The 26,383-nt window shown below is 57.5% G+C and overlaps 1 protein-coding gene across 13 annotated transcripts in view; it reads right to left on the bottom strand.

Moving 5' to 3' along the window:
- The window catches only part of MCF2L (MCF.2 cell line derived transforming sequence like), a 134,910-nt gene extending 113,839 nt beyond the window's left edge, over window positions 1-21,071 (bottom strand). For 10 of the 13 annotated variants that reach the window (XM_088021916.1, XM_088021903.1, XM_088021909.1 and 7 more), the window contains exons 1-2: window positions 21,006-21,071; window positions 15,336-15,508 (exon numbers count right to left, since the gene is read on the bottom strand). In XM_088021916.1, the coding sequence (XP_087878042.1) occupies window positions 15,336-15,504 (169 nt within the window). In that variant the 5' untranslated portion in view covers window positions 15,505-15,508; window positions 21,006-21,071. Of the gene's footprint in view, window positions 1-15,335; window positions 15,509-16,842; window positions 17,608-20,125; window positions 20,218-21,005 lie in introns of those variants that run through there. The other 3 variants (XM_088021904.1, XM_088021907.1, XM_088021906.1) reach the window with 3 other exon arrangements.
- Window positions 21,072-26,383: the final 5,312 nt, after the last annotated feature.

Below are 26,383 nucleotides of genomic sequence, written 5' to 3'. Positions count from 1 at the left end.
CCCGGAGCCTATCCAGCCGGCACGCTGGGCTGGTGAAGACCCCGGGCCCCGACACACTCGCCCTCCAGTCCCCTCCCCCAACCCCGCCCGATGCGTGCCCTCCCGCTCCCCGGGTCCCTGCTGCGGACTGCAGCCTCAAGAAGCAGAAGACTCGTGCTCCGGGGCACACGCTAGCTCCACGAGGGCACTGCCCACCTTTCGCGTCCTCCCTGGAAAGGTCTCCCGAGCAAGCCTGTGTCAGGCTCTGTACGCCCAAGCATATGTTCACACAGACCTGGGGGCACATGCCCGCTCGTGTGTGCAGGGGGCTCATGCATCCACAGCAGACGACGACACGCAGATGCAGCTTCTCACCCAGGCCGACTCTGACCCCTAGGGGACAGCCTGGGCTATAGCACAAGCAGGGGAGCCCCTGGCCTCTGCTGGCAGAACCAGGGACGTGGCCAACGCCCCTCAGGGCGCAGGCCGGCCCCACAGCAACCCACCACCCACCCAGTGCCCATCAGGCCCAGGTGAGGGCCCCGGGGCAGGAAGCTGAGGACGCAGAAGGGGGCCATGGACCTGGACCCACAACACGCAGGGCACTCCTCCAGCTCATGCCGAAAAGGCAAACGCCCCAACTACAGCACGGGCAGGAGACCTGAACGGACGTCTCCATGAAGACAACGTAAGATGGTGCCGGGAAGCATGCGAAGGTTCTCCGCGTCCTCTGCCGTCCGGGAGACGCAAATCCAAACCCCGGCGAGACACCGTGCCACACCCACCAGGACGGGGGGAAAGAAAAGATGGACAGAAGCAGGTATTGGGGAGGATGTGGAGACACTGGGAATAGAAGGTGCTGCAGCCGTGTGGGAAACAGTCTGGCAGTTTTCCGTCGGTTAAACCCAGACTCCCCACACACCCAGCACCTCCTCCCTGGGCGTGCACCCAAGAGCAGTGAAGACACATTCGCATGGAAACCGTGTGTGGAAGTTCATGGCGACGGGATTCAAAATGGCCCAATGTGGGAACAACCCAACGTCCCCACCCGACCATCAGGTGAAGCTTGATCTGTCCGCACAGCAGGATGGGGTTCAGCCACAGAAACGGACGGAGCGCCAGACACAGGCTGCACCAGGACAAACCGTGAAGACATCACGCTCCTAGAAGAAGCCAGACACACAGGCATTGCACGCTGCATGTGAGCATTTCCACGCGATGCCCAGAACAGGTAAATCCACACGGAACGAGTGCAGAGCCGTGGTTGTGGGGGCAGGGGATAGGGCTCGACGGCTCACAGGGTGGGGTTTCTTTCAGGGGTGATGAGTGTCCTCAAGTTCATGGTGACGTGGCCAACCCTGCCAACAGCCTGAAAACCACCCAGCTGTACATTTTAAAGGGGGTGAAAGTGCCCTACGACCCAGCAATTGCACTACTGGGTATTTACCCCAAAGATACAAATGGAGTGATCCAAAGGGGTACCTGCCCCCCGTGTTCACAGCAGCAATGTCCACCCACAATAGCCAAACTATGGAAAGAGCCCAGATGTCCACCGACAGATGAATGGATAAAGAAGAGGTGGTATATATACACAATGGAATATTATGCAGCCATCAAAAAGAATGAAATCTTGCCATTTGCAATGACGTGGATGGAACTGGAGGGTGTTAGGCTAAGTGAAATAAGTCAATCAGAGAAAGTCAATTATCATATGCGGAATTTAAGAAACAAGACAGAGGATCATAGGGGAAGGGAGGGAAAAATAAAATAAGATGAAATCAGAGAGGGAGACAAACCACAAGAGACTCTCAACTCCAGGACGCAAACTGAGGGTTACTGGGGGGGGGGAGGGGGTAACTGGGGGATGGGCACTAAGGGGGGCACGTGATGCAATGAGCACTGGGTGTGATATGCAACGGATGAATTACTAAATTCTACTTCTGAAACTAATAGTACAGTATATGTTAATTGAATTTAAATAAAATTAAATTAAAAAAATAAAGGGGGTGAAAGTCTATGGTCTGTGAGTTACGCTGAAATGAAGCTGTTAGTAAAAATGAAGCGAAGGGCTGACGAGGTGGTCTGCACACTCCTGGACACGCACACGCACACACGGCCCCGTCTGGGCGATACCAAGCCGTCGCACTGACCCCTTCATCTACTTGCTCTGTGTGTCCAGAAGCCGGCCGAGCAGCGCAGGACAAGGCTGTGTCCCCTGAGGCGTCCCCGAAGTGGGGCGGGTGGCCTGCGGGCAGTGGCGCACCTGCAGGAATCCCTGAGCTGAAGCCGTGAGCACTTGGTTCCGCAGGGAGCCTGCGTCCCCACTGTTCTGACACCACGTGGGATCCCAAATGTGGAAGGTGTGCACCAGCTCCACCTGCTGGTGTGCTGGGGGGCACGGGAACGGCCGCTGGCGGGCGGCCCAAGACGCAGGGGATTAGGAGCTGTCCCTGATGGGGCACAGGGTGCGTCAGGAACGGTCCCTGGACATGCCTGTAGGTGAAAATCGGGTTACCTGCAGCTGAGCCCAGAAACTCACTGCGTTCCACACGTGACCAAGCCGCATGTGTGCCGGATTATTAATACAGACAAGCAGTGAGCGGGCTCAGCACCGGCACGGCCCCCCGGGTCACACACCAGCCTCCGCGGCTGACGTTCACACACCCAGAGGGCCAGGGGTCTGCAGGTCTGGACGGAACATCCTATTCACACTATCATCAAAACACACAGCTGAAGAGGCCTTTAAACACCGGAGGTCAAACAGCAGCAAGAAACCACAGAGCCCGTGTGCGGTTCCCGTTGTGGGTGCACGCGCCCCCCGCTCTGCCCCTCTCCTGCCCGCCTGCACTTCTTCCTGGGACCCCCCCCCATGATCTTTCCGGTGTGCACTGATGTTCACTCTCTGCGCTGTGCGGGGAGCTCACAGACGCACTCACGGGTCTGCCATTATGTCACGCAGAGTGGTCTCGCTGCCCCTCGCTCTCTGTGCTCGTCTCTCCTTAGTGCTGAATAAAAGCGCTGCCTGGATGCACCGCAGGGTTTGGTGCACTGGGCGATTCCGAGTACAGCTGCTGGAAACAGGCAGGTGCCGGGGTTTTTGTGGATGTAAATTTCGGGCTCTTTTGGGGAAATGGCCAGGAGCACGACAGCTGGGTCACGTGGGGAGAGCGTGCTTAGTTGTGCAAGAAACGTCCCCTGTCTTCCACATCACTGCACCATTCTGCATTCCCACTGCAGGGAGTGAGTTCTCTGCGCCGACCGCGGGGAGGATAAGAGGACGGCCCACGACGGCAGGAAGCCAGGCAACGGGCCGCCAGCCAGAGCACCAGGCACAGGGACGGTGCCAGGCTCCCCCCCCCACGCCCACACGTGACGCGGGCTTCCTCACCCCCGATCATGGGTGGGGGGTGCCGAGCAGGTGCGATGGGCAGAGCAGACCTCGGGGGCTTATCCGCTGCTGGTTCTGACCCGCTGTGCACGGCACCAGAAGGCAAAGACAGACTCTGCCTACCTCAGACTTCATTAGGGAATCTGAAGAGTTAATCTGGAAATGAGTTTAAAATCAACTCCCCGCTGTTCTCTGCAGAGGGATTTGGCTAATGCCCTGCAGATGGGCGGGGCGGCAGTGGCAGGCTCCCATACATTGCTGTGTCCCGTTTCCTGGCCTGTGGGGGCAGAGCGCCAGCAGGATCAGACCCCCCCACCGCACCTGCAGCAGGACTCAGTCAGCACCCTGAACAAACAGCTCTGTTGTGGCCGCGGTGCAAGGAAGGGGCACCAAAGACCCAGGAACAGACCCTCGGGCTCACAGAGGCCCCACTGCGATTGATGGGGAAAGCGGGATTAACCAACAGAACTCAATCTGGAGGCAAGGAAAACGGATGTGGAGAGGCTGTGCCTCTCCAGTCCCCGGGCAGGACGCGGCTGTGCGGACAGATCTCACAGGGAAGCAGAGAGAGGCCCGAAGACCAGAGTCAGTCGAGCCTCTGGGGCACAGCTGCGTCGGGAGTCGGCCGAGGGGCTTCCTAACGCTGGCTTCCAAGAGTGGGTCCCGGTGGAGGCTGGTTGGCACCACCGGGGTCTGTGTGCACAGGTGCCAATCTCAGACAGCCACCCGCTGGGCCGGAGAGCTGTCGGGGTGGTGGGCCCTCATCTACTCATGCGCCCAGAACAGCCACTCGACACAGAAGCCTTTCTGGGGGGGATGTGACACAGCACATGCCCATCCCAGTGTGGCCGGCGTCACAAAACTTCCAGAGCCTTCTCTAACACGGTCCTTTCCGGTGCCAGAACCACGCCCATTTCACTTGGGGCCCATCGTTTTCCACACGCCTCGGGCAACAGGACAGTCCACTCTAGCTATTAAAAGAAACTCGAAATGCCAACCCTCCCATAAAACAAATACGAGGAGCAGAGAATCCTCATGACTTTTTCTTTTGAGGGGGGAGGGACAAAGGGGGAGAGAACCTCAAACAGACGCCCCACATCATGACTTTTTAAGAAGGGAAAAGTCACCACATCTATTTGAAAGGTCTGGAAACAGTTCCCTTGCCTCCAGACTGCGTCTTCGTGAGCCACATTAACCGTGGCCGGCTAGACCGAAATAATGTCCGTGGGTAGTCTCAGGGAGGCCCCAAGGCACGTCCGCACACAGGATTCCTTCTGACCCCGAGGGCGGCCGCACTCAGGACACAGTGGAGCGCATCGTGAGCAGGGGTCCCCACTGCGTGGGCTCCGTCACAGAAGAATGTTCCGTGAATCAGAGAAATTCCAACAGACACAGAAACAGTGAGCACGTGAGCTGCCACAGCTTCATCAGCACACAGCCAGCCCAGCTCCGTCCATAGCCACCGGCCGCCCACGTGCACGAGTCCACGCCGAAGCCCGCACACCTGCGTGGCTCTGCATGCACGCCCGTCGGCCCATGTCCCTGAAGGGTGGGGGCCTCCATACAAGACAAGCACGACACAGTTGTCACATGTGGCCACAGCGCAGCTAACGGTTCTCCCCTGACAGCCCCAGCGTGGGGCTGCTCCCCAGGTCAACAGCTGCCTGAACTCATGACCCTCATCAAGTCCGGCCTGTTCCCGACAGCTCTGTCTGCAGGCACCTGGTCCCAGCCCTCAAAAGGCTGTAAGTCCGCACGTTTACTGAACCACGGCTCAGGAGTCTAGCTTGGCCCAGGAGACACAAGCGAGGTCATGTGGGCATGTCCGCCAACCCTTTTCCCCGAATGCCTCGCTCTCCAGGTATCACAATTAGCTTCGTGCTCCCAGCCTCAGAACCCAAAAAAGTCCAAAGTGTATAAGGGACAGCTCCAGGAGGGGTGGGAGGAGCCAGCACAGAAACCTCAGACACCGGGAAATGGGGCATTTCGTGAGAAGGCACAACAGGACTTGGTGTGTCTATTTATTTAAAAAGGGAAGGACAGAAAATTATTCTATGTGCGTAATTCAGCCATGCTGAGCTAAGTGAAGGAAGAGACGAGACGCGGAGAAATCATTCTGGCTGTTGGGTCCTTCGAAGCACGAAGAAACATAATCTTGCATCTCAAGTGCACTTCATGGTCTATTTAGTGTAACAAGACGTTGCCTTCCAGGGTCACAGATGGGCCACTGAAATGGAGGGACACAGTGACCAGAGGGTGACTGAAGAAGCTGTCTTGCTAAGTACAAAGACGGGATTTTAAACCAGCTACAGCAAGGGTACGGAAAACCAACACACCCATTATAACAATGACGATCAGAATTCGCATAGTTTACATGCTTTCTACGTTTTTCAAAGCATTTCAAAGTATTTTTTTTAAGATTGTGTTTTTAAGTAAACTGTACACCCAACTGGAGCTCAGACTCACAACCCCAAGATTAAGAGTCACATGTTCTACCAACTGAGCCTGCCAGGTGTCCCTCAAAGTATTTTTTCAAAACAAAACAGTGATTCCTAACATTTTTGGTATGAAATGTCATTTTAATATAAAAACTGCAAGCTCTTATCTTTTAGAATACATAGCTAGGGAAATGCCACAGACTAAAAATTATAATGTAGAATTTTGTACCTTTTAAAAGAATTTGAATTAATCAAATAGTCTACACGCATTGAGAGAGGATAAAAGAACAGCTCCTGTCATCCCAAAGCTCCTTCCTCAGCCTCTGGAGAGCTGCCAGCTTCCTACCCTGGACTGAATTTTAAGGACAGAGGGGGTGCCACCTTAAGTATTTTTCTCACCCCAGCATACGTACTAGATGCATTCCTTGATACAACATGTCTCCTTAATTTGTGATTGCTGAGGATTGTGAGACAGATTCTACCTTGAGAGGTTGGCACTCAAACAGGAGAAGAGACAAACGCTCAAATAATTACCTCGTCAGTAGAAAAGTGGCCAGTTTTCTGGGCAGATGTGATTAGCGTCCCTGGCTCCTTCCTTAAAAGGGCAGGAAATGGAAAATAGGAGAAGTTGTGTGAGCTTTCCCTTGGTGGGGGTGATGGGAAAGATTTCCAGAACATATTACATTCAAACATCAAGCTGCAGAGAAGAAAGAAATGGTAATTAGATAAAATCCACATCCTATTAGAAGAGTGATATCATGGGGCGCCTGGGTGGCTCAGCCGGATGGGCGTCTGCCTTCGGCTCAGGTCATGATCCCAGGGTCTTTGGATGGAGCCCCGCATCGGGCTCCCTGCTCGGTGGGGAGCCTGCTTCTCCCTCTCCCTCTGCCGCTCCCCCTGCTCCTGCTCTCTCTCTGCTGTGTGTGTCTCTCTCTGTCAAATAAACAAATAAAATCTTTAAAAAAAAGATAAAAAAAGAGCGATACCATGACTGACTGGGCTTTATGCCAGGAAAATACAGAAAAAAGGTTGCAGAGGGTTAAGTGTGGGGAATGTATAAACATACCTCCTTTTGATGTTGTTCCTAAATAAAAATGTCATGATCATCTCCAGACACTAAAGAAGCACTTGATAAACTTATTTGTATTTGTTCTTGATTTTAAAATACTCAAAAAAGAAAATCGATGGGTATGCTAATATAATACACATACACACACTGAACTGTCCCCCTCTCAGCCTGAAGCCAGTGTGATACTGAAGAGGAAGACTGTAGGAGGCGTGTTCCCCAACACACTAAACTAGGCAAGGGTACCCACCAATCCCCAATGCCCTAGAGATACCGGAAAATACAATTAGACAAGGAAAAGAAATCAGAAGTACGAAAAACTCAAAGAAATAAAACCATAATCATTTGCTGATTTGTTTATGTAATTATGTAATTAGAATGAATTTTGGATTTTATATGAAAAAGAAAAGCTAGCAAGAATGGTCAGGTAAACACTTGGAAGGAGCAATGAAGTGAAATGAACCAGATAAAATGCTAAAATATGCCCCAGAGCCCCAGTAACTAAAGCTGAGTGGCACCAGAAACTGGAAGGCAAACAGACAAATGACATAGACCAGAAATTACAGAAACTGACTCAAATACATATGGAAGCTTAATATAATTTCATGGTGGTGTCTCCAATCTGTGGAGTGAAGACAGAGATTTTAATAAATGGTATTGGGACCACCAGATTAGAAAAACCAAGTTGGATCCATACTTGAGACCATACAACAAAATAAATCCAAAAGGGTTAAAGGTTTACACGTAAATAAAAGTCCTAGGGGGGAAAAATGGGTGAATTCCTTTAAAACCTTGGAATACCAAGGCCTTTTAAACTACAACTCAACATCCAAAAGCCACAAAATACTGGAATTCCACTACATTTCAAAAATGGCAAAAAAAAAAAAAAATCAAGATAATGGCAATCTGAGAAAAAGTACTTTCAACTCCAGTCACAAGGGCCAATCTCCCTAATTTAGAAAGAGCTCCTAGAAACCATTAGAAGATGAGCAAGCCAATTAGTAGATGGGCAGCAAGAGGTGTAAACAAGTCCGAAACCAAGCAGGAGGCTCTCCAGGTCTCCGTGGGACAAGTGCGGTCACATCCGCACACTGAGACGGCCCTTCCCCGCCCTCGGACTGGCAAACACAGGACGGAGACCCTGGTCCTGGGAGCCTCTGCGGAGAGCCGCTCTCCAGACGGCTCTGGGTGCACAATGGAGCCCACAGTGCAGCTGCGACTCAGAGCAAAACCAGCAAAAGGACTTGCTCCCCCCTCAGCCTCTGGGAACCTGGAATGCACACACTGCCACACGTACACAATGACATCATCCAAGGTCACTAACCGCAGCAGTGTTTGCAACAGCGAGAAAGGAGAAGAACCCAAGCGTCCACCGACAGACTGAGGAGCTGTGGCCGTGTGTACGGAGGGTTACATGTGGCCACGAATACAGAATGAACAACTCGCTCTTCATTGATGCGGAACAACGTCCAAGATACACAGAGCGGGAGAATGTGCAGAACGGGATTTGTAGGGTGCTGCCCTTTGTATAAGCCAGGAGGGAGGGCAGGATCCCGCAGGAGAGACCACCTGCGGGCACAGACCGGCAGGTGCTGCAGGCTCACAGTGAGAACTGGCCCGGTGTACCTGTTACACCATTTTGATTGTGAGTCATGAAGATGTGTAGGATTTATTACAAACCCAAAAAAAGAAAGAAGGAAAGAAGGAAAGCAAAGAAGGAGGGAGGGGGAGAGGGTCCAGACTGCTTCGGGGAGAAAAGACTAGACAAGCGGGGCTCCAGGAAAGCTTGGATGTGGTGTGAGCACTGAACAGGGAGTCAGGGGGGCCGCAGATCAGCAGGAAAGTTAGGTCATCAAAGCAATCGAGAAATAATCTGCAGTCTTGGAAAAGAAAAGATCTGTGTAAAAATGACCCCCCAAATCCCCACATAGCACATGATGCAGGAGAGAAAATTCCATACTCAAACAGCACCAGTGAGGGGCTTCTGGTAGCTGCCGGCCAGGCTGTATCCTCGCTGTGGCGGGAACGGACAGCTGCCCTCACCAGGCACACGGGACACGCCTAGCCCGGACTGCCACTCGGATCCCGCAGAGAAGCGCCCCGCCCCGAGCGGTTTAAGGAAGACAAAGCACCTTGTGTTTGCAGGCAGCCCACCTTCCCAAGCCCCACGTTCCCAAAGATCACGTTTGTCCCCAGGAACAGAGGTGCCAGCCACTGTCAACCAAGTTCTCGGGGAACCGGTGCAACAGACACAGAAACCTCACGCATCTCCCCGCAGGTGTTTGCTGCACCAGGCAACCGAGAGAGGACACGCTGCTTCAAATGTTGTCCACACGCAGAAACACACACACACACAGACACACACAGACAGACACACACACGCAGACACACAGACACAGAGGCACACACGCAGACACACGCAGACACACAGACACAGACGCAGACACACACAGACACACACACACACACGCAGACACACACACGCAGACACATGCACGGACACGCAGACACACAGACACACGCAGACACACACAGACACACATGCAGAGACACACACAGACACATGGACACGCAGACACACACGCAGACACACACAGACACACGTGGACACACATGCAGACACACACGCAGACATGCAGGCACACACAGACACAAAGACACACACTCAGAGACACACGTGGACATGCAGACACGCACAGTTCATCCTCCCAGAAAGCGAGGACCCCAGCAACCCCAGCATTAAGGGTCCTGGCAGGACTGTGCCCAGTGGGGCCCATGGCCCCCTGTCCCTCAGGGACAAACCCAGGATCCACCATCCCACACCAGCGGGAGCCCCGAGGACAGTGCAGGTGTTAGAGGCGAAGCACCTGCCAACCCCGCACGCATGTGCAGAGGGGCAGGACAGCCACGGGGACAGACCCAGGGGGCGGGTGTCACAGTCCAAAATTTACTGGGCTAGGAGAAAGCACAGTGAAGGGAAGTGCGAGCAGTACCAGCCTTTTATGCAAGACATAAGAATATGTACTTGTACTTCAAAAACTTGCACAACAGAAGGAACATCAATACCTGAAAAGCAGAGAAGTCACTCTGGGGGGAGGGGAAACACGGACAGACGGACAGACCCTAACGTCTCTGGGTGTGCAGTATTCGGTTCAGAAACATGTGGTCATCTTACGTAATTACAAAGTAAAATGGAATTTAAAATGGCAATCATTGAAAAATTAAACAAAGGAATTTACTTCTCCACCTGCTGACATAACCACATAGAGAGGATTCTGAGAGACTTCAAGACACGGTGATGGGGCTGTGCCCCCGGCGGGGTAGGCCCGGACCCCATGGCCGGAAATCTGAATCCCACCTTCCCTCGGGCGTGATGGTCCCGGGCCCGTGACAGAGAGGCCACTGCCGTTCACACCACCAGGTGCGCGTGTGGGAAACGGCCGAGGAGCCGCATGCTGCTGTCCCTGGAAACGGATCGGGGCTGGGAGCGGGAGACAGACCCGGGATCCACGTGGCCCGGGCATCGGAGAGCAGGGAGGGAACTCAGCGCGTCTCCTTCCCGGGCTGCAGACACACACAGACACGCGGGGCGGGGGGGCTGCGACGGGGGAGGCGGTCATCCACGCGCGCCTCGGACCAGCTGTGACCCACGTGCGTGCTGGACGCCCGCCGCACACGGGATCCCACTCGTGGTGCGACCCGAGGCTGGGAGACCCGCTCGGCCTCTCTAGACCCTCCTCCCCGGAGGCCCCACAACAGGAACTGTGTGTGCGTCCCTCACTCAGTGTCTCTGAGACCCGCCTGGCTTCTCCCGCGAGCAAGCCGCGTGGTAGCTTTTGTGGCCAAGGAGTACTCAGTCCACGAATTCATGTGTACGTGAGCTATCTGAGGTTGAACTGTGTCGTACGTCCTAGGCCCGCCACTGGCCCGGCACCCGCCCGTGTTCCTCTCCGCAAGGACGTGCCCAGGATGTGGCAGCAGGCCCGGTGGATCCGAAGGCCGAACGAAGAGGCTCCCAAGGCCCCAAACAGGACAATCCGACCCATACGAACAGCTGCGATGGATTAAGATATATGAAATATTTAAGTCTTTTACTTCTGTGAAAAACAAGACCACTGATGCTAAGCCCCCGTCACCAAACTGAGACTTAGTTACAGCTTCAAGTCCCCCAGAAACGGAGTGACCAGCACCAGTCAGTTGGGTGATCTGCCAGATGGACCCGTGAGCAGTGACCCTGCAATCACCACCCGATTTCTTTCCAGACCAAGTTCCTCATCAGCGCCCCCTGCTCAGAGCCTCTCACCTTGTCCACCTGCTCGGAGCCCCTTTCCAGCTGCTGGGTGGGACGCTGCCCCGTTCAGGATCCCTTGAACAAAGCCAATGAGATCTTTTAAATGTATTCACTTAAATTTTATTTTGTAAGAGTTTATAGCGATATTTGTAAAAACCCTTGGGAAGATGCTAACGGCAAACTCACTATCCTAGAAACTGGTAGATACAAGGGGAAGAATCAGGCCTGTGTACCCCCTGTCCTACAAACTGCACCTCACGGCAACAAGGAGGTAAGGGGGACGCTTCTGGTCATGAGGTGACTATAAGAAGGGAAATCTCGACAGAACAAGGACACTGCAACTCTCAAGAGCTAGGTGATAAATCCGAGCAACGCTCACCGATGGCTGCTAACATCTCAGGAGACAGACAAGCCAACATCACGTACTTGTTGGAAGGCACCACTATGACGCTGTCTTTTAAAAAGCGCCCCCAGGAGCTGGTTCAGGTTCCGATTTCTAAGAAGACACAGGTCAGCAGGGCTCTGGGGTCAACAGCGTGGGGCAAGGGCGTCAGAGCGCCTGGGGTGCAGGAAGGTGTCATCTAAGCAACGGAACAGCATCACCAGGCTCCAAATACCGTGATTTCACTTTTCCCCAAACACCCGTTGGTGTAAATCATGACCATCAGGCACAGTGTGGCCCTGGGATCACCTTAATCATACAGCACACATCATAAAGCACATAATTACACAGAAAACCACTAACTTCCCACAGAAATAAAAATCAGTCCTTCTGCTGTCGTGCTGCTGCGGCGGGGGGAGGGGTGCATGGGGAGGGAGCCTCAGTGATGAGCAGCCTCCCAGTCATCTCTGTCCCCGTGAGGGGCTTCTCCAGACGCTCAGAGTCCTTCTTCCAGGTCCCGTGACCTGTCATGTTGGCCATAACTAACCCCAAGTCAATGCCACTCGGGAGCGCGTGTGTGGGAGGTCCTGGGAGAGCGGAGAACCGCGAGGCTCCCGGGGCGCTGCCGGCCATCGGGGGCTCCTCTCGCCCGGCCCCGGGCGGCTGACTGACACAGCGGCAGCTTCGCGACTCAACCTCATGTGGCGGACGGCAATCGTTCGCTTTACACCCACGTCAAGAACCACGTTTTGTTGTCCTTTATCCTCAAAACGTTGCCCAGTACCTGTTCAAGCATGATACTCAAAGGCTTGTGGGCATCACTAAAGACCCTACTAACCCATCACGATCGATGTCACTGTTTGCAAAGTAAACCACGGGGCAACGGCATCCAAACCCGGGGAGGCCCGCCGGCCCAGTGCAGGCCTCCCAGACGCAGCACCTCCGCGGTGACGAGGAACTGCCCCCGTGATGGGCGCGCTGCCCGCGCTCTCACACTCGAGGTTTCAGATGACAGAGGGCCTTCAGACCCACCAACCCACCGTCCAAAGCCACAGGCTTCCTGCCTGACGTGCCGCAGACTCACCGAGGCGCTCAGCAGATGCTGGAGCCACAGGGAGGCGGGTGGCGGGGCGACCGTGGACGCTGGGGCCCCACCTGTGCCCGCGACACACAGAAGGCGGAGAGCAGGGAATCCAGAGCCGGACGAGCTCGGAGCTCCACTCGCCGGGATGCACGTGTGCATGTGTGCGTGGGCCCGTAAACACCACCGGTGCCTGGTTCACCCCACCCTCCCACGAGGCCACCGGCTCCCACCTCAGTCCCCCTGTCCTGCCTCCGTGGGGTCCTAGTAGCTCACGGGCTCCATTCCTTTCTGCTTCAGCTGTTTGCCCAGAACCGGACGGGGAGGGAGGGCCCAGGCCTCCCCACCCCCTGGTACATCAGTGCCCCTGATCCGGGACTGTCGGCCCGGTGCCCCGGGTGCGTGATAAAGGCCAGCCCTGACCGGGTCATGGACCAGGGGTCCTCAGCAGAGGCAGCTGCCCCTGCAGGGCGTGGGAGGAGGGGAGCTTCGAATGGCTGGGCCAGAATGCAGGGGTAAGCAGAGACCCCCCCGCCTATATCCGGGGTCAGCGTGGGCCCACAGAAAGGCATCGAGCAGAAGAAGCATCTGCCGCAACTTGCTCCCAGAAAGACGGCTGTGGCCACGGGAAAGGGGGCGGGGGACACACGCTGGGGTCCATTCCAGACTCCAGCCGAGGCTTGAGCCCAGGATTGGCCCCAGGAAGGAGACCCCAGCACTGACCTGCGATGACCTCCCTCCGAGGGGCCATCCCATGGCCGCTGTGAGCGGTGGCTCACGGGCCCCCGGGCCAGGTCACAGGCAGCAGGCCCCCCGAGGAGGCCATCAGCACAGCGCCCCATGGAGGGAGGCCTTCCCCGTGTGGCTGTGGCAGTCAGGGCAGGCTCTGAGCCGCCGGCGGTCACACAGGAGAGCCGAGACCGGACAGAGAGCTACAGACCCACTCTGTGCACTGGAAAACGAGCTACTCAGAGTCTGCCCCGCACCTGCCTCCCTCCCTCGGCACCAGCTCCCCCCATCTCCACAGGGAGCAAGGACAACAGGGGGGCCTTCCCGTCCCCTCGGGAGGGGCTGTGGGGCCCAGCGGGCCTCGTCCACAGAGCAGGATGCACAGCGCCATGGAGGTCTGCAGCTTGGGGGACAGAGGAGGTGAACCCAGCGAGAGCACAGGCCGGCTGGGCACGGCCCTGACCCCCTCGCCCGAGCACGCGACACCCTGGGGTCCTCACTGCTACCGCTGGGCACGGTGCTGCCGCCACCACGCCACGGAGAGCCCACGCTCCAGGCTGCAGAGCGACAACCAGAGTCCAGTCCCAGCGTGCCGCTCCGGAGCCCGGCCACTGCGGCCCAGCTGAGCAGGGAAGGACTAGATAACCTTCCAGCCGCAAAGGTCAGCGCTCCCCAGTGTCCGCGCCACGAAACTGTGCTCTCACTCACGCGGGAAGCACACCGCCTTCCCAAGTGCCCTTCCCAGCGCGGGCGCACCGGGTGAGGGGCAGCGCTGTCCCCAGCCCTGTCCCCAGCCCTTCCTGCCCTCGCCTTCCCCGAGGTGGCCATCCCACGTGCCCGCTCCCAGCGCGGAGAGCACCAGAGAGCCGCGGAGCCCCATCGAGGGGAGCCTGACATCAGCCTCCCGCTCCCAACAGTCACCGACAAGGGACGGGACAAAAATCAAGTTTCTGAACCTACAGGAGACGCGGTGGGGCCACCCCACCAGAAGGAACCACCCACCGGCCAAGTTCAAGTGGCCAACGGTGTTCACACGTGCAAGGGTCCGTCATCAGAGTTGTGGCTCAGGACCGCTGATCTGGGGAGTATACGAGACACCGCCATTGGCAGCACAAATGCCTACACGTGGACACAGACACGCAAGGGATGAGTGGCAGCGATGGCCCAGCTGGCCTGCTCTGCGAGGGCCGCCCCAGCTGCACGGAGACCCAGACACAGCCTGCGAGGGACACAGCCCCAGGTGGACACTCGCCATCCCATCTGTGCTGTCCCTCGGGGGTCAGCACGTGGCTTGCCCCATCTAATGAAAACCACTTTCAGAGTAGGGTGGGGAGGAAGGGCAACAAGTAATTTAGTGCAGATGAACCGCAGCCAGGGGTCCAGCCTCCGGCTTCGGTTATGAGACGGCCAGGAGCCCGTGGGAAGTGACCCAGGCCTGGACTGGGGTCAGGCTGGGCACGGAGGAGCATGGGGCTCTCAGCCCGCATGGGTCATGCTCGCTCTGTCCTCCGGGCACCAGCCACTGACCTGCTGAGCCGTGAGAGCTGCGTCCACCGAGTTCCACAGCAGCTCCTGTAGTTTTGAGAACCGAAGCCAAGCCTGCTGATGGTTCCCCTCCAGCTGCACACTGTGCTGCGTCCCTAACCCAGACGAACTTTTCTCCTCTCGCGTTAACCCGCTCATCGCAATAACCTCCAGGACCAAGTGAGGAGCATCTTGGGAGCTCCTCACCGGGTCCACGTGGGCAGGTAACAGCCTTGGGCCTGCAGCCGGACACCACGGGGACGCCACGCGGACACCACGGGGACGCCTCGGGGATGCCACGGGGGTGCCACGGGGGTGCCACGGGGGTGCCACCGGGACGCCACGACAGACACTGTCCTCCCAGACCCAAAACACACTCATCTCCTACAAGGACCAGAAAAGCTAAGGGCAGGACTTTGAGCTTCCAGGTCAAACTAAGGATTAAAGTGGTCCCTACCTGCAGGTGAATGTGACCCCTCTGGTGGGTCTCTGACAAGCCTGAGGACGTCAGGTACGTCGACCTGAGGGTCACCTTCTTCTTTTTCGGCCTCATCGGAGCCTCTCCGGGAAGAATGATGGTTGCGTCCAGTTTTCTTGCACAGGACAAACCTCCAGCAGTCAAACATGAGTCTGCAGTGTGAGAAACAGATTTTCAAAGGAAAATGAGCTAACCCTGCCCAAAGACAGCATAGTCGTTTCTCGAAGTCCTAACAACTAGATGCAACCTTTTGCAGTGTTTATTCAGAAATGGAGGGAGTACGTTTAAAAGGAAATTCATTTTCGTCCAACGAATGTTTACTGCCCCAACGTTCAGTTAAACAAACAGCCTTCTTTTATGATATTGGCACGGAATAAAGGTTGCATAAACAAAAATATTATTTACTTCTGCTTAAGGAAAACAAAGTCCTAGATTTTCCCCTTGACATTTAGGCTCTTGTTTCAAGGATATAAAAATCCCTGATTCCGTGGTTTCAAGGTCACAGTCTAATTCACCGAACTGGCAAATTTTCAAAACCACTGCTGATTGCTTATTCAGATTACTGAAAAGCATGTGAAATCGTCTGAGCAGAGAATGTCCTCCTGAGTCCCAGAACAAACATTAAGGTACGATCCCTCCTGTGAAAATCCAGCAAAAGAAACCTAAGTCAGGTTTTTGGGAGGCAATCCTGAATGTAAACAGACGGCTGGTAAGGACCCTTGAGACAGAAAGCCCCGGAAGTCATGTGTGGCGCACACGGCTCCCAACCACGCGGTTTTGTGCTGGTGTCTGAGCTCATGTGTGGTTCCTTATGACATCCCCCTGTTGACTCGGTAACTGGCAGGCCTTGTCTTCGAGAATAAAGATGGACATGATCTGACTTGAATATTATTACCAACAATATCACCTTTCCACCTCAGTGTTTTATGTTCCGCCTCACGCATTGGGGCGGTTTTGTCCCGGCCCCAAGCCACGCCCCACCGGGAGGAGGCCACCCCGGGGCTGAGCACCACCCACCTCCCTTCCTCCCACCGACGCCCCTTGCCATCCCAGCTCAGGCCCCCCGACTCTCCCCCTCAAGGCTCTCCCTGACCGCCTGGCCCCCGACGGCCAGCCCGCCCTCCATGCTGTTCCCAGGTCTGGCTTCCTTTCAGACCCCCAGGGCAGCTTCGAAAGCCCACCACTGCCTGCCCGCATCTAGGGAGGAGTTTGGACGAGCAGGGCGCTGAGGCACAGAGCCTCGCCTGTCTTTGCAGGGAGGAAGGAGCCGCCACCAGACTGGGGTAACTCTGGCCGGCAGACACACAGCCCGGTTCCCTCATGCGGCAAGCACCACCAACCCCACAGCCCTGCCCAACAAGAGGCCCATTTCCTCCCCCATCTTCCTGCCAACACACAAGCTCAGGGCTTCCCCTGCCGGTCCCCCAGTACGCACAGGTCCCTCTGGTTTTATTCCCAGCGCTGCTGGCCCCAACTTGCTCGGTACCTACACGCGTCCTTCGTGTCACTTCTCTGGGCGTGCGCTTCGGGTCCCAGTGGACGCTTTCTGGATCTCTCTGCCCAGCACCAGAATGAGGATCCCTCACGCTGAACCCGGGGGACAATGAGCCGCTCTCCCCCAAAAGGCCCTGGGACCGCTGCATTTGCGGCCTGTCTCCGGATCCAGGACCATCAAATCGCGTTCCAGGAACGGCGCCGACGGCGGCCACAGTCAGACCGAAGCTAATGATTTCCGATTGCCTCAGTCTGGCCTTAACATGAAACACGAGGAGGCACATTTCCCTGGTTAAAACCAAACCAAACCCCAAACCCTGTCCTCTCCCTCCTGTCTTCCACGTTCTGCTCAGAGGATTTCAAACACGAGCAGGCTGATGGTAATCTTAAACCTCTGGACAGAAAGAAAAGGCCCGGTGTGTGAGTCCACCTTTGCTCCCAGGGGAGCTGGGCTCCTGCCCCTCCAGCCGGCCTCCAGCCCCCCACCCGCCACGGAGACCGCAAGCGTCACCAGGCTCTCAGTCTCCCGTCTTGAGACCCAAGCAAGACGGTCCAAGGTTTGTTTTTAAGGAGTTTGTTCTCAAAAGAATGCCCTCCACTCCTCTTGGCTGGAGGACCCATGAGGCCGTCCCCGCTTCCACCGGCAAGGTCGCAGCCAGGCAGGTCAGCCCCGAGCACCCCGAGGACGGCTGGTGCCGGGGGCCGGAGGGGTGAACCCCTGCCCCCAGGACTGTGGTCCTCCAGCGGCTCTGGACACTGTCCCTCCGCCCCCCTCCCCGGCCCGAAGCTCCCAGGCAGAAGGCGGCACCTCAACAGTGGTTTCCCACAGCTAATGTCACCCCGAGGGCACAGAGCTCAGACCCAGATGGCAGGCCCGTTCACTTTAAAAATCTCCAGGCTGGGGGCGCCTGGGGGACTCAGTCGGTGAAGCATCTGACTCCTGGTTTCAGCTCTGGCTGTGATCTCAGGGTCCGGGGTCGAGCCCCGTGTCGGGCTCCACGCTCAGCGGGGAGTCTGCTTGAGATCCTCTCTCTCCTTCTGCCCCTCCCACCCGTGTGTGCAAGCTCTCTAACATAAGTCTTTTTTTAAAAAATAAAAATAATAAACAAACAAACAAATAAGAATCTCCAGGCTGGCATAACCACGCAGCACCAAACCGTTCTGTCTTCCACTGAAAAGTTCCCCATAGGTGAGGACCCGGAGCAGTGACAGTCACCAGGTCTGGTTCTGTGCCTCTCTGGAGTCCAGGCATCCCCCTCGCAGCACACAGGGGACTTGGGGGCTGGGTGGCAGGGACGTGGCAGAACACAGCAGAAGATCCAAGCCAACCAGCGTCACCCGCTCCTCCTTCTGCTGGGCCACCTCCCTGCGCACCTGCTTCGGTGCCGAGGGCATCAGGCAAGCCCTGCCCTGCAGGAGCTCGGAGTCCCGGGAGAGCGGCCCGTGCACACGCACCCCCCAGGCGCGGCGTCGCTCACACTCAGTGCTGTCGCTGCACCCGGGGCACTGTGCACGCTCTCACTGATGAGACGGCTGCCTGAGGACAGGAAATCTGACTCTCCTCTCCTGCTGCTGCTTCCGAGCGGGAGCCCCAGCACTAGAGAAATGCACCGAAGATGCGACTGTCACAGCTCAGCTGTCTGCACTACGGTCTCCCAGACAAGTGCGTTATCAATCAGTTACAAATCGCCAATACTGAGAACGTAGTAGCATCATTCAAAAGCAGAGAAGGCGGTTCTAGGACAGAGAAGCTGAAGGTGGAGGGGACTTGTCATTCCCCCATCTTCTTCCCGCCATGGGCCACAAAGTCGAGATGCCCTAGCATTTCCTGCAACCACGCAGTATCAGACATCCCACTGTGGGCAGAGAGTTCTGGAAGTTTCACTCAAGGAAGTCAGGAGGAAGCAGGGTTACGTCCCCATCTCAAAGAGGAACACGCCACAGACAGGCTACGCCAGCCGGGAGCCCATGGGGAGTCTATAAGCCCCTGGGCGGCCCGCAAGAGGGGACCGCCCCTGCCTCTTCCAGCGGCCACGCCAGGCGACTGCAGCGCCAGACTCCGCCCGCGAGTGCGGCCTTCCTGTGAGCCGGCGCCTGGCCCACAGCCGCTTCTGCAGGTGCTTTGGTGAAGACCGACCCCATCCTCTCCTGCCCTGTCCAAAGGACGAGAGCATCTCTGCTGCCCGTGTGTGTCCAGCCCAGCGAGTCTCCCGTCTGCCAGCAAAGAGCTTCACTAATGTTCTCGTGAGCAAATACAAAAGGACAAGTGCAGTAAACGCTTGTAACTACTTCTCCAGGAGCCTCTTAAAATAATACGACACCCACGAAGTCGGGGACCACGTGCTGTTGGTTGGGAGCATTCCAGGCCGGCTTGGTTGCGGCCCACACACACTCCACGTCCTCTGCTTCAGCTGCAGGATTCTGTTCATATTTCAGAAGTTCAATAACGTGGCGGCGGACAGCTCTCCTTCCACAGTGATTGGGATCTCACCTCGACTTGCCCAGATGCTGCTTTCCCAGATAAATATCCCGTTTTCAGTTCAAGACCGCAGTGGGAAACCTGAGGCTCAGAGAGGGAGAGGGTCATCTGCAGGCTGATGGTGTGGCCGGTGAGCACCAGGAAGCAACAGCTGGGGGGCAGGGGGGAGACTCTGCTGGAGACTCTGCTGGAGGTGGCTTTCCAGCTGCCTGAATCCTCCCGACTGTCAGGGGCTCTGCAGGGCCAGTCACCGTGACCCCCTCCTTCTAGCTCCCTGTAAGTTCTCCTGTAAGAAAACCTTGCCTCTCCTGCTCTGAGAAGAGTTGCCCCAGGCCCTCCAGGCCCCAGGGCCCCCACCCCGGGCTGTGGGCCCTATGTGGCAGAAGCTCTCTGCACCAGCCTCTTCCCTGCACAACTGTGTGAGGCAAAACTGATGCCCCAGGAGCATTAGCCAGGCCCAGACCGTGACACCAGGGTGGGAGGGCGCAGCCCAGCCCACAGGGTGGGGAGCGGGGTCCTGAAAAGCGAAGCGGTCCTAAGATAGAGCCGGATCACCCCAGCGAGAGCCCCCTCCTCACCACCCGCCCCCAGGTCGGGGCAGGACAGTCCCCTCCCCGGTGGTGTGAGCAGAGGGCGTAGGTCCCAGGAGGATGGGCAGAGCTCAGAACAGCCTGGTCTGTGAACTCGGGTCTGCAAACCAGCTTTGGCCTGTCATCCCCTGGATTTGCACAGTAGAACGCCCGCCTGCCCGCCAGTGCAAGGGCTCCTTCCCCAGGGTCTGCACCTCCTCACCAACCTGCCAAGTGGGGTCCTCTGCTTGCCGCAGGGGGAGCCTGGACACTCTGCAGCCAGCAGCCCCTGGGGACCCACTTCTATTTTTGTGGTGCCCCTGTGCCTCCCAGCGGCCACACATCCTGGGGCCTCCCACAGCATCCCCCCCCACATCCTGCCGTGCTGCCGGGTCACCTTAACCCCTTCCTGGGCCAGGGCTGGCGGGCAGCCTCCTAGGGTCCCTGGAGGCCTCTGGCCCCTGGACGGGGCTGTCTCCTGTAAGGACCGGAGGCTGTGTGCTCAGGACCAAAGTCTGCTCCTCCCAAACTCCCTCTTAAGTGAGCAGAGCTGCTCAGGAGGAGCCAAGGAGAGCAACAGGGCCCCTTTCTTAAAAAGTGATCGAACAGCCTTTGAAGTTGACTGAAAAGAGCCGCTCTTCTTTTTAAACTGTGGGAGTCTCTCTTGAGTAGCCCTTTTGAAAAGCAAGGCCGCTAGACTGTGGGCCACCCGCCTTTCCTGCTGCCGCTGCCGGGCTGGGGGGCCCAGGGAAGTGCAGGCGCCGGTGGGGGGGCCTCCTCCTGCTGCCCCCACACCAACCTGCAGGGCCACCTGTCCCAACACCTGTCCTGACACCTGACGGCTGCGGGGGGATTCGGAGGAGCTTGGGATGTGGCTCTTCAAGGTGGGGGGCGTGGGGGGGCGTGAGGGACACCTGCCGCGTGTGACACGACCCCGTGACAATGGGGAGGAGCGTCTGTGCACAGGGAGCCCCGCGCCTCCAGCGGGTGACTGCAGGGATGCACCCCCACCGCAGACCGCGGTCGGGCCCGCCCACCTCCGGACCCTCACCACCCCCGCCCCCGTCCCCATCCACCCCTTCCACCGGCCTCCCCACCCCCGCACACCTGCCCGCCTGGACCGTCCTCCGCGCGTCCTCCGCCGCAGGTGCCGCGCCCGACGCCGCCCCGGCCGCAGGGGGAAGGGCGGAGGAGGGGGAGGGGTGCAGGGGAGGAGGGCGCCCGAGAGAGGCGGGGAAAGGTGGGGGCGGGGACGTGGTGGAGGGCGGAGGGGGAGGGGGAGGGAAGGGAGGGGCGTGGGCTGAGGAAGAGGAGGAGGGCTCAGGTGGGGGGAGGAGGGGAGAAAGGGGTTAATGTCTGGGGCAGGGGCGGGACCAGGGGGCGGGGGAGGGCGCGGGAGGGGGAGGAGACACCCGAGCCCGCCCTCGCCTCTCCCTACGTGTCCGGTGGGCAGGGGTCGTGCCCCTCCGCCTGGGGTCGCCGGCGACCGGGCGCATATCCGGCACCCCAAGGGGACACGGGCTGGGCTGGACGGGGAGTTCTGCCCGGAGGCTCTCCCCGGCCCGACTCCAGTTCCCGGGCTCACCCACAGGAGGAGGGTCCCGCCGGCCGCAAGGCACCTGCTCTAAGCCAGGCTCCATGCGGCCCTGAGGACCTCCACCCATGCTAGGCTCCCCCAACTCCCCAGGAGCCTCTCAGGAGAAGGAGGGCGGCCGGTGGGCGGGGTCAACACAAAGCCTGTGCGCACAGTGGCCTCACCCCTGCGCGGGGAGCCTGTGCTCCAGGCCACCTGCCGGCCGTGCTTCTGGGGCGGACGGCCGGGACCATGGCCAACAACGGGGAGCCAGGGCTCCGGCCCTGTGGGAAGCACAGCCGGCTGTCACGACCTAGGGCCGGGGGTGGGCAGGAGCTCACTGCGCCCCTCGATGGCCATGCAGGCAGAGGGCATCAGGTCATCTAAAACATGAAAGTGGATATGAGGACGAAAACATCCAGAACGCTCATTTCAGCTGAGGCTTCACAAAGTCTGCGTGTAGCGGGGCGGAGTGGTCAGCTGGTTTAAACCAAACCACGGCATCCTGCCAAGAGGCAGCTCTAACTGCTGGACACAGCATCCTGAGGTGTGGGCGCTGCCTGAGACCCACCCAGGGCACGGCGACACAGGCCTGCAGGGAGGGTGCCCGGCAGTGACCCACAGGAGCACTTTCCTCCTCCAGGAGTGGCCCTGGGGTCGTGGGGCTCATGGAAGGTCAGCGTGCATCCAGCAAGCTCCCTGGTGGCCGGTGCGCACCGGGGCAGCTCAGGCTCCACTGGCCCAGGATGCGGGGTCTGCAGGGGCCACGCTCTCCTGGGAGGTCCCAGGCATGCAGTGGGCACAGTGTGGGCCGGGTTCCTGTCTCAGTGAACAGAGCAGGCAGGGCTCACAAAGGAGGGGGTTAGGCGGGCTCAGGAAGGGGGTGGTTTGAGGGGACAGGAAATGAGATGAAGGGGAAACCCTCTGCTTGGTGGGGAGCTGAAGAGATGGGAAGGGCTGATCATGGGCAGCGCCCCAAGAACCTTCGGGAGTCAGGGACCAAATGGGTTCCTCTTCTCCAAGGGGCCACAGGGAGGTCACGGTGCTCCAGCGTGCTGGGCTTTGCCTGTTTTTTTAAGACCAACACCTCGTTCCCCATGACTGCGTGGGAGGCCCTCCAGTAAGAGAGATTCTCCCGGATGGGCTGTAGGAAACACCAGTTAACTGAGCAGTGAAAGTACAAAGGGAGGCAGTCCCCCGGCTTCCTGGGGAGTGCTCTGCGGGGTGTCCAAGCAGACTGTGCCGCTGGTGCAGAAAATGAGGGGAAATGGCTGGTGACCCGTGCGGTGACCCTGGTCAGAATGTGTGCGGGCTGCAGGCTCAGATCCCACAGGCCAGCGCGCATGGGCTCCCGACGGGAGCGTGCCCTGCCACAACGCAGGGGTTCCCAGCCAGGATCCCGCATCTTCATCTCCGTTACCCACACCCGGACGGGCTCGGCTGGCAAGCAGCTCTGGGGGCCAGCAAACCAGCAAGCCCAGAATATGAAAGCGGTCTCTGCTTCGGCACATGGTCCCCAACACAGCGAAAGCACAGAGGACAAACTCCCAAAATTTCTGTGCTGTTCAGAAAATGTTAGGGCTAATTCTAAAGTTGAGGTGATTCAAGAGGAAATGAATCTCCCCGAGTACAAAAGCCGGCCAACTCATCCCTGGTCCGAGCAACGCCCTGCTGGCCTCCTGCTCATCATGTGGCCGGATGAGCCCTTTGTGGCTCTGCGCGGCTTCCACAGCTCCCAAGCCCCCGGTGAGGCACAAGGAGATCACCATCACAAACGCGCCTCCAGAAAGTGTACCGCAGAGCAGAAATACAAGGGGCAATTTGCACCAAGGTATCCTTGCTTACGGCGGGGAGAGATTGCAGGGGACAAAGCGCACACCTGGGGTCCCGGGGCCCCGGGCTCCGAGTTCTGAGCTCAGGCTGCAGACTCTGGCTCGGTCCCGGAGGTGAGAGTTGACGTTTGCCTGCCGATTCCGGATCTGGAACGTTGTCAACACTGTGGCAGAGCCCCCATGCTTGGAAGGCCTGCAAGGCTGTCCCGTTGGTCACTGTGCCCTGGGACCAGCCTGAGAGGGCCCATCTGCCTTCCAAATTGTCCCTGTTTCTCTGATTTACTGTTTAAAACTAGCATTTGAGCTTAAATCATTTATATAAAAGCACTGCTTTCCCCCCCAAAAATCTTTTTTTTTTTTAAAGATTTATTTGAGAGAGAGAGCGCACGAGAGAGCGTGTGCGTGCCCATGACCCGGGGGCGGAGGCAGAGGCTGAGTGCAGAGCCCAACGCTCCCAGGACCCTGGGGTGGAGCCCAAGGCAGACGCTCAACTGCCTGAGCCACCCAGGCGCCCCCCAAGAAAGTCTCTACTAAGAAAAAGCAGTTAACACCTCAGGTGGTAAACACATCCACTCTCCACGTAGGGCTAAAGAGAAGAGGCACAGGGCACTCCTCGTCCCCCTCAGAAAATCGGGGTGCCCTCAGGGTGTCTCTGCCCTTGTCACACTGGGTCCAAAGTGAGGAGGGGACAAGCAGGGACGTGCCTGCAGCAAGTCAGGGGGCCTGCTGGTCATCCTTTGGGGGGCTGCCTAGGGTTTCAGAAAACCAACCTTGTGGGGGGAGGATGGGGTACCCTTTTCCGGCCCCCAGGTAGACCACAAGCCTACCTGGACCCTTCAGCAGCCGACGTCCCTCCCTTGCTCGCTTCTCCTGAACTAAGGTGCCCTTGGTGTAATCGCTTCCCCGATGGCCGGCTCTGCCGTGATGGGGGCCTTCCTGCACGTCCGCTTCTGGAAGCAAATGGCCAGGGCTGGTCTGCCCGACCACAGCCCAGGAGTCCAGCTCAGCTGGGCAGGCGGGGCTGCGAGCCTTGAGGTGTGGGGATTATTTGGGGAGCTGCGTCATTGGGCCCTGCATCTATCCCGGGCTCCGTGCAGTCCCTGGGGCCCTGCAGCTGTGAACACAGATACGGCAGGGGAGCGCCCCTCCTCGCCCTCTTCCCCTGCCCAGCCCTCGGGGCCTGGGGTGCAGGGGTGTCCCGGGCCTTCCCAGGGGAGTGGGAGACGAGCCCAGTTTGGGTGGGCCGAGAAGAGAATGGGGGTGCAGAGGTGGCAAATGGAGACCCCTTCCTGAGAGTCTTTAAAGGGGAGCTGAGGAGTGCACCCCAGCTGATGGCCACGGGAGTTTTGTGTGGAAGGGCCGCTCGGCGGACAGGGAGGCCCCTGACCAAAGGGGTGGCTACCCCCAAGCGCAGCTTGTGAGGAGGCAGGACCCTGCGGGGTCGGGCGGGTCCTTCTATAGCAGGGCACTCTCGGCCCCTCCCTCACCCAGCTCTGCTTCAACCAGGGTCCCCGGGCTGGGCCGGCTTGGCCTGGGCCACGACTTCGCAGCGGGGCTGTTGTTTCTTAGCTCCCCCGACTCTCTGCAGCTCGTGTGCACGCGTGCCCTGCACACGCAGCCTCTGTGCTCGCCCACCCCCTAAGGCCGACGAATCTCCCACTGGGAACCCCAAAGCAGGGTCTTATGGGTCGACGTGTGTCCCCTCGAAAAGCTATGTTGAGACCCTAACTCCTAGGACCTCAGAATGTGACCTTATTTGGAGATAGGGTCTTTACAGAGGCAATTAAGCTCAAATAAGGAGGCCCCAAGCCCCAATATGACTGGTGTCCTTTATGAGGGACATTTGGACAGACACGCTCACGGGGAGACGAAGCATAGATTCAAGGTGACCTGTCTGCAGGCGGAGGACTGCGGAGAACCACCCCCTACAGCGGCCAGCAGAGGACGGAACCCCGAGCAGACCCGCCCTCACGGCCTCAGGAGACCCACCTGGATCCAGACCGAGGGACAGTGATCCACGTCGCGATCCCTGCTGCTCGCTCCCAGCGACCCCAAGAAGCCTGCTCCGCCAGCAAGCCACTCACGAGCTTTGTGTCCATTGAGCGCTTCTGGAGCAGACTGGTCTCCAGGTGGGACGGCCGTGTCTGTGCTGCCTGGTTCTCTTTCCATGCTGTCTGTCCACGTAGGACCGACGACCCTGTAGCCGCGTGGGCCGGCCCACAAATGGGGCGGTTGGGAGGCACCGGTCAGCATTCAGCCTGCGTTTGCCCTCCCGGGACATAGATACTTTCTGCTCCACTATTTATAAAGATCGAGGAACTGTAATCATTCACTAACAGTCTAAGCTAATTAAAACATTTATTTTGATATTTATTTCATATTTTGCATGTATTTGTAGTAGGTCTTTAAAAATTCTAAAGATATTATAACTGAGGTTCTCAAGAGAACGTGTTTGTTCTTAATTATCTTAAAACCCTTTCCCTCTTTGAATCTAATAAAAACCAAGTGAATAAGAGCATTGATGTGACTTTTTTCATATTATGATTTTGTGTGACTAGTTTTAAAGGCTAATACATATTCTTCACAAGCAATACATCAAGGAATCCGAAAGTTTTAACAACGAAATTAGACCGCACCTGTCCGTGGCCCCTAGGGTGTCTGTGGCTCCCGGGAGCTGTGACCCCCAGTGTCTTGCTGATGGGTCAACAGAGCAAACAAAACGATGGAAGGTAAGGGAGAGGTCACCTCCAGTAATGTGCTGTACGGCGCAAAGTGTCCATTTCTATTTTCCCAAGATTGGCTGCCATTAGTCATGACACCTGTCCACTAATTGTGGGGTTGGTGTCTTCAGTGTATACGAAATTCTTCATCTAATTCATAGTTGACGGGTTCTCGGGTTTCTGTTGAGCCTCCATCAGGCTCCGTGAGAACGAGTGCAGCTCAGTGATGAGTTAATATTTCATTCATCATTCCTGAATTATTCCAATGAGTGCCTGAATCCTAAAAATGTACAAAGGTGAACATTTTCCCTCGGGGAATTTGGTGGTATCCCCTCAATGCAGGAAAGAAATTGAGAAATG

Source organism: Eumetopias jubatus, unplaced genomic scaffold (genome assembly GCF_037043125.1).
Source record: "Eumetopias jubatus isolate StellerSeaLion01/CBP00866 unplaced genomic scaffold, mEumJub1_p1.0 scaffold_3, whole genome shotgun sequence".
Classification (NCBI taxonomy): domain Eukaryota; kingdom Metazoa; phylum Chordata; class Mammalia; order Carnivora; family Otariidae; genus Eumetopias; species Eumetopias jubatus.
The sequence above is the reverse complement of the archived record's forward strand: the minus strand, read 5'-3'. Positions and strand labels throughout refer to the sequence as shown.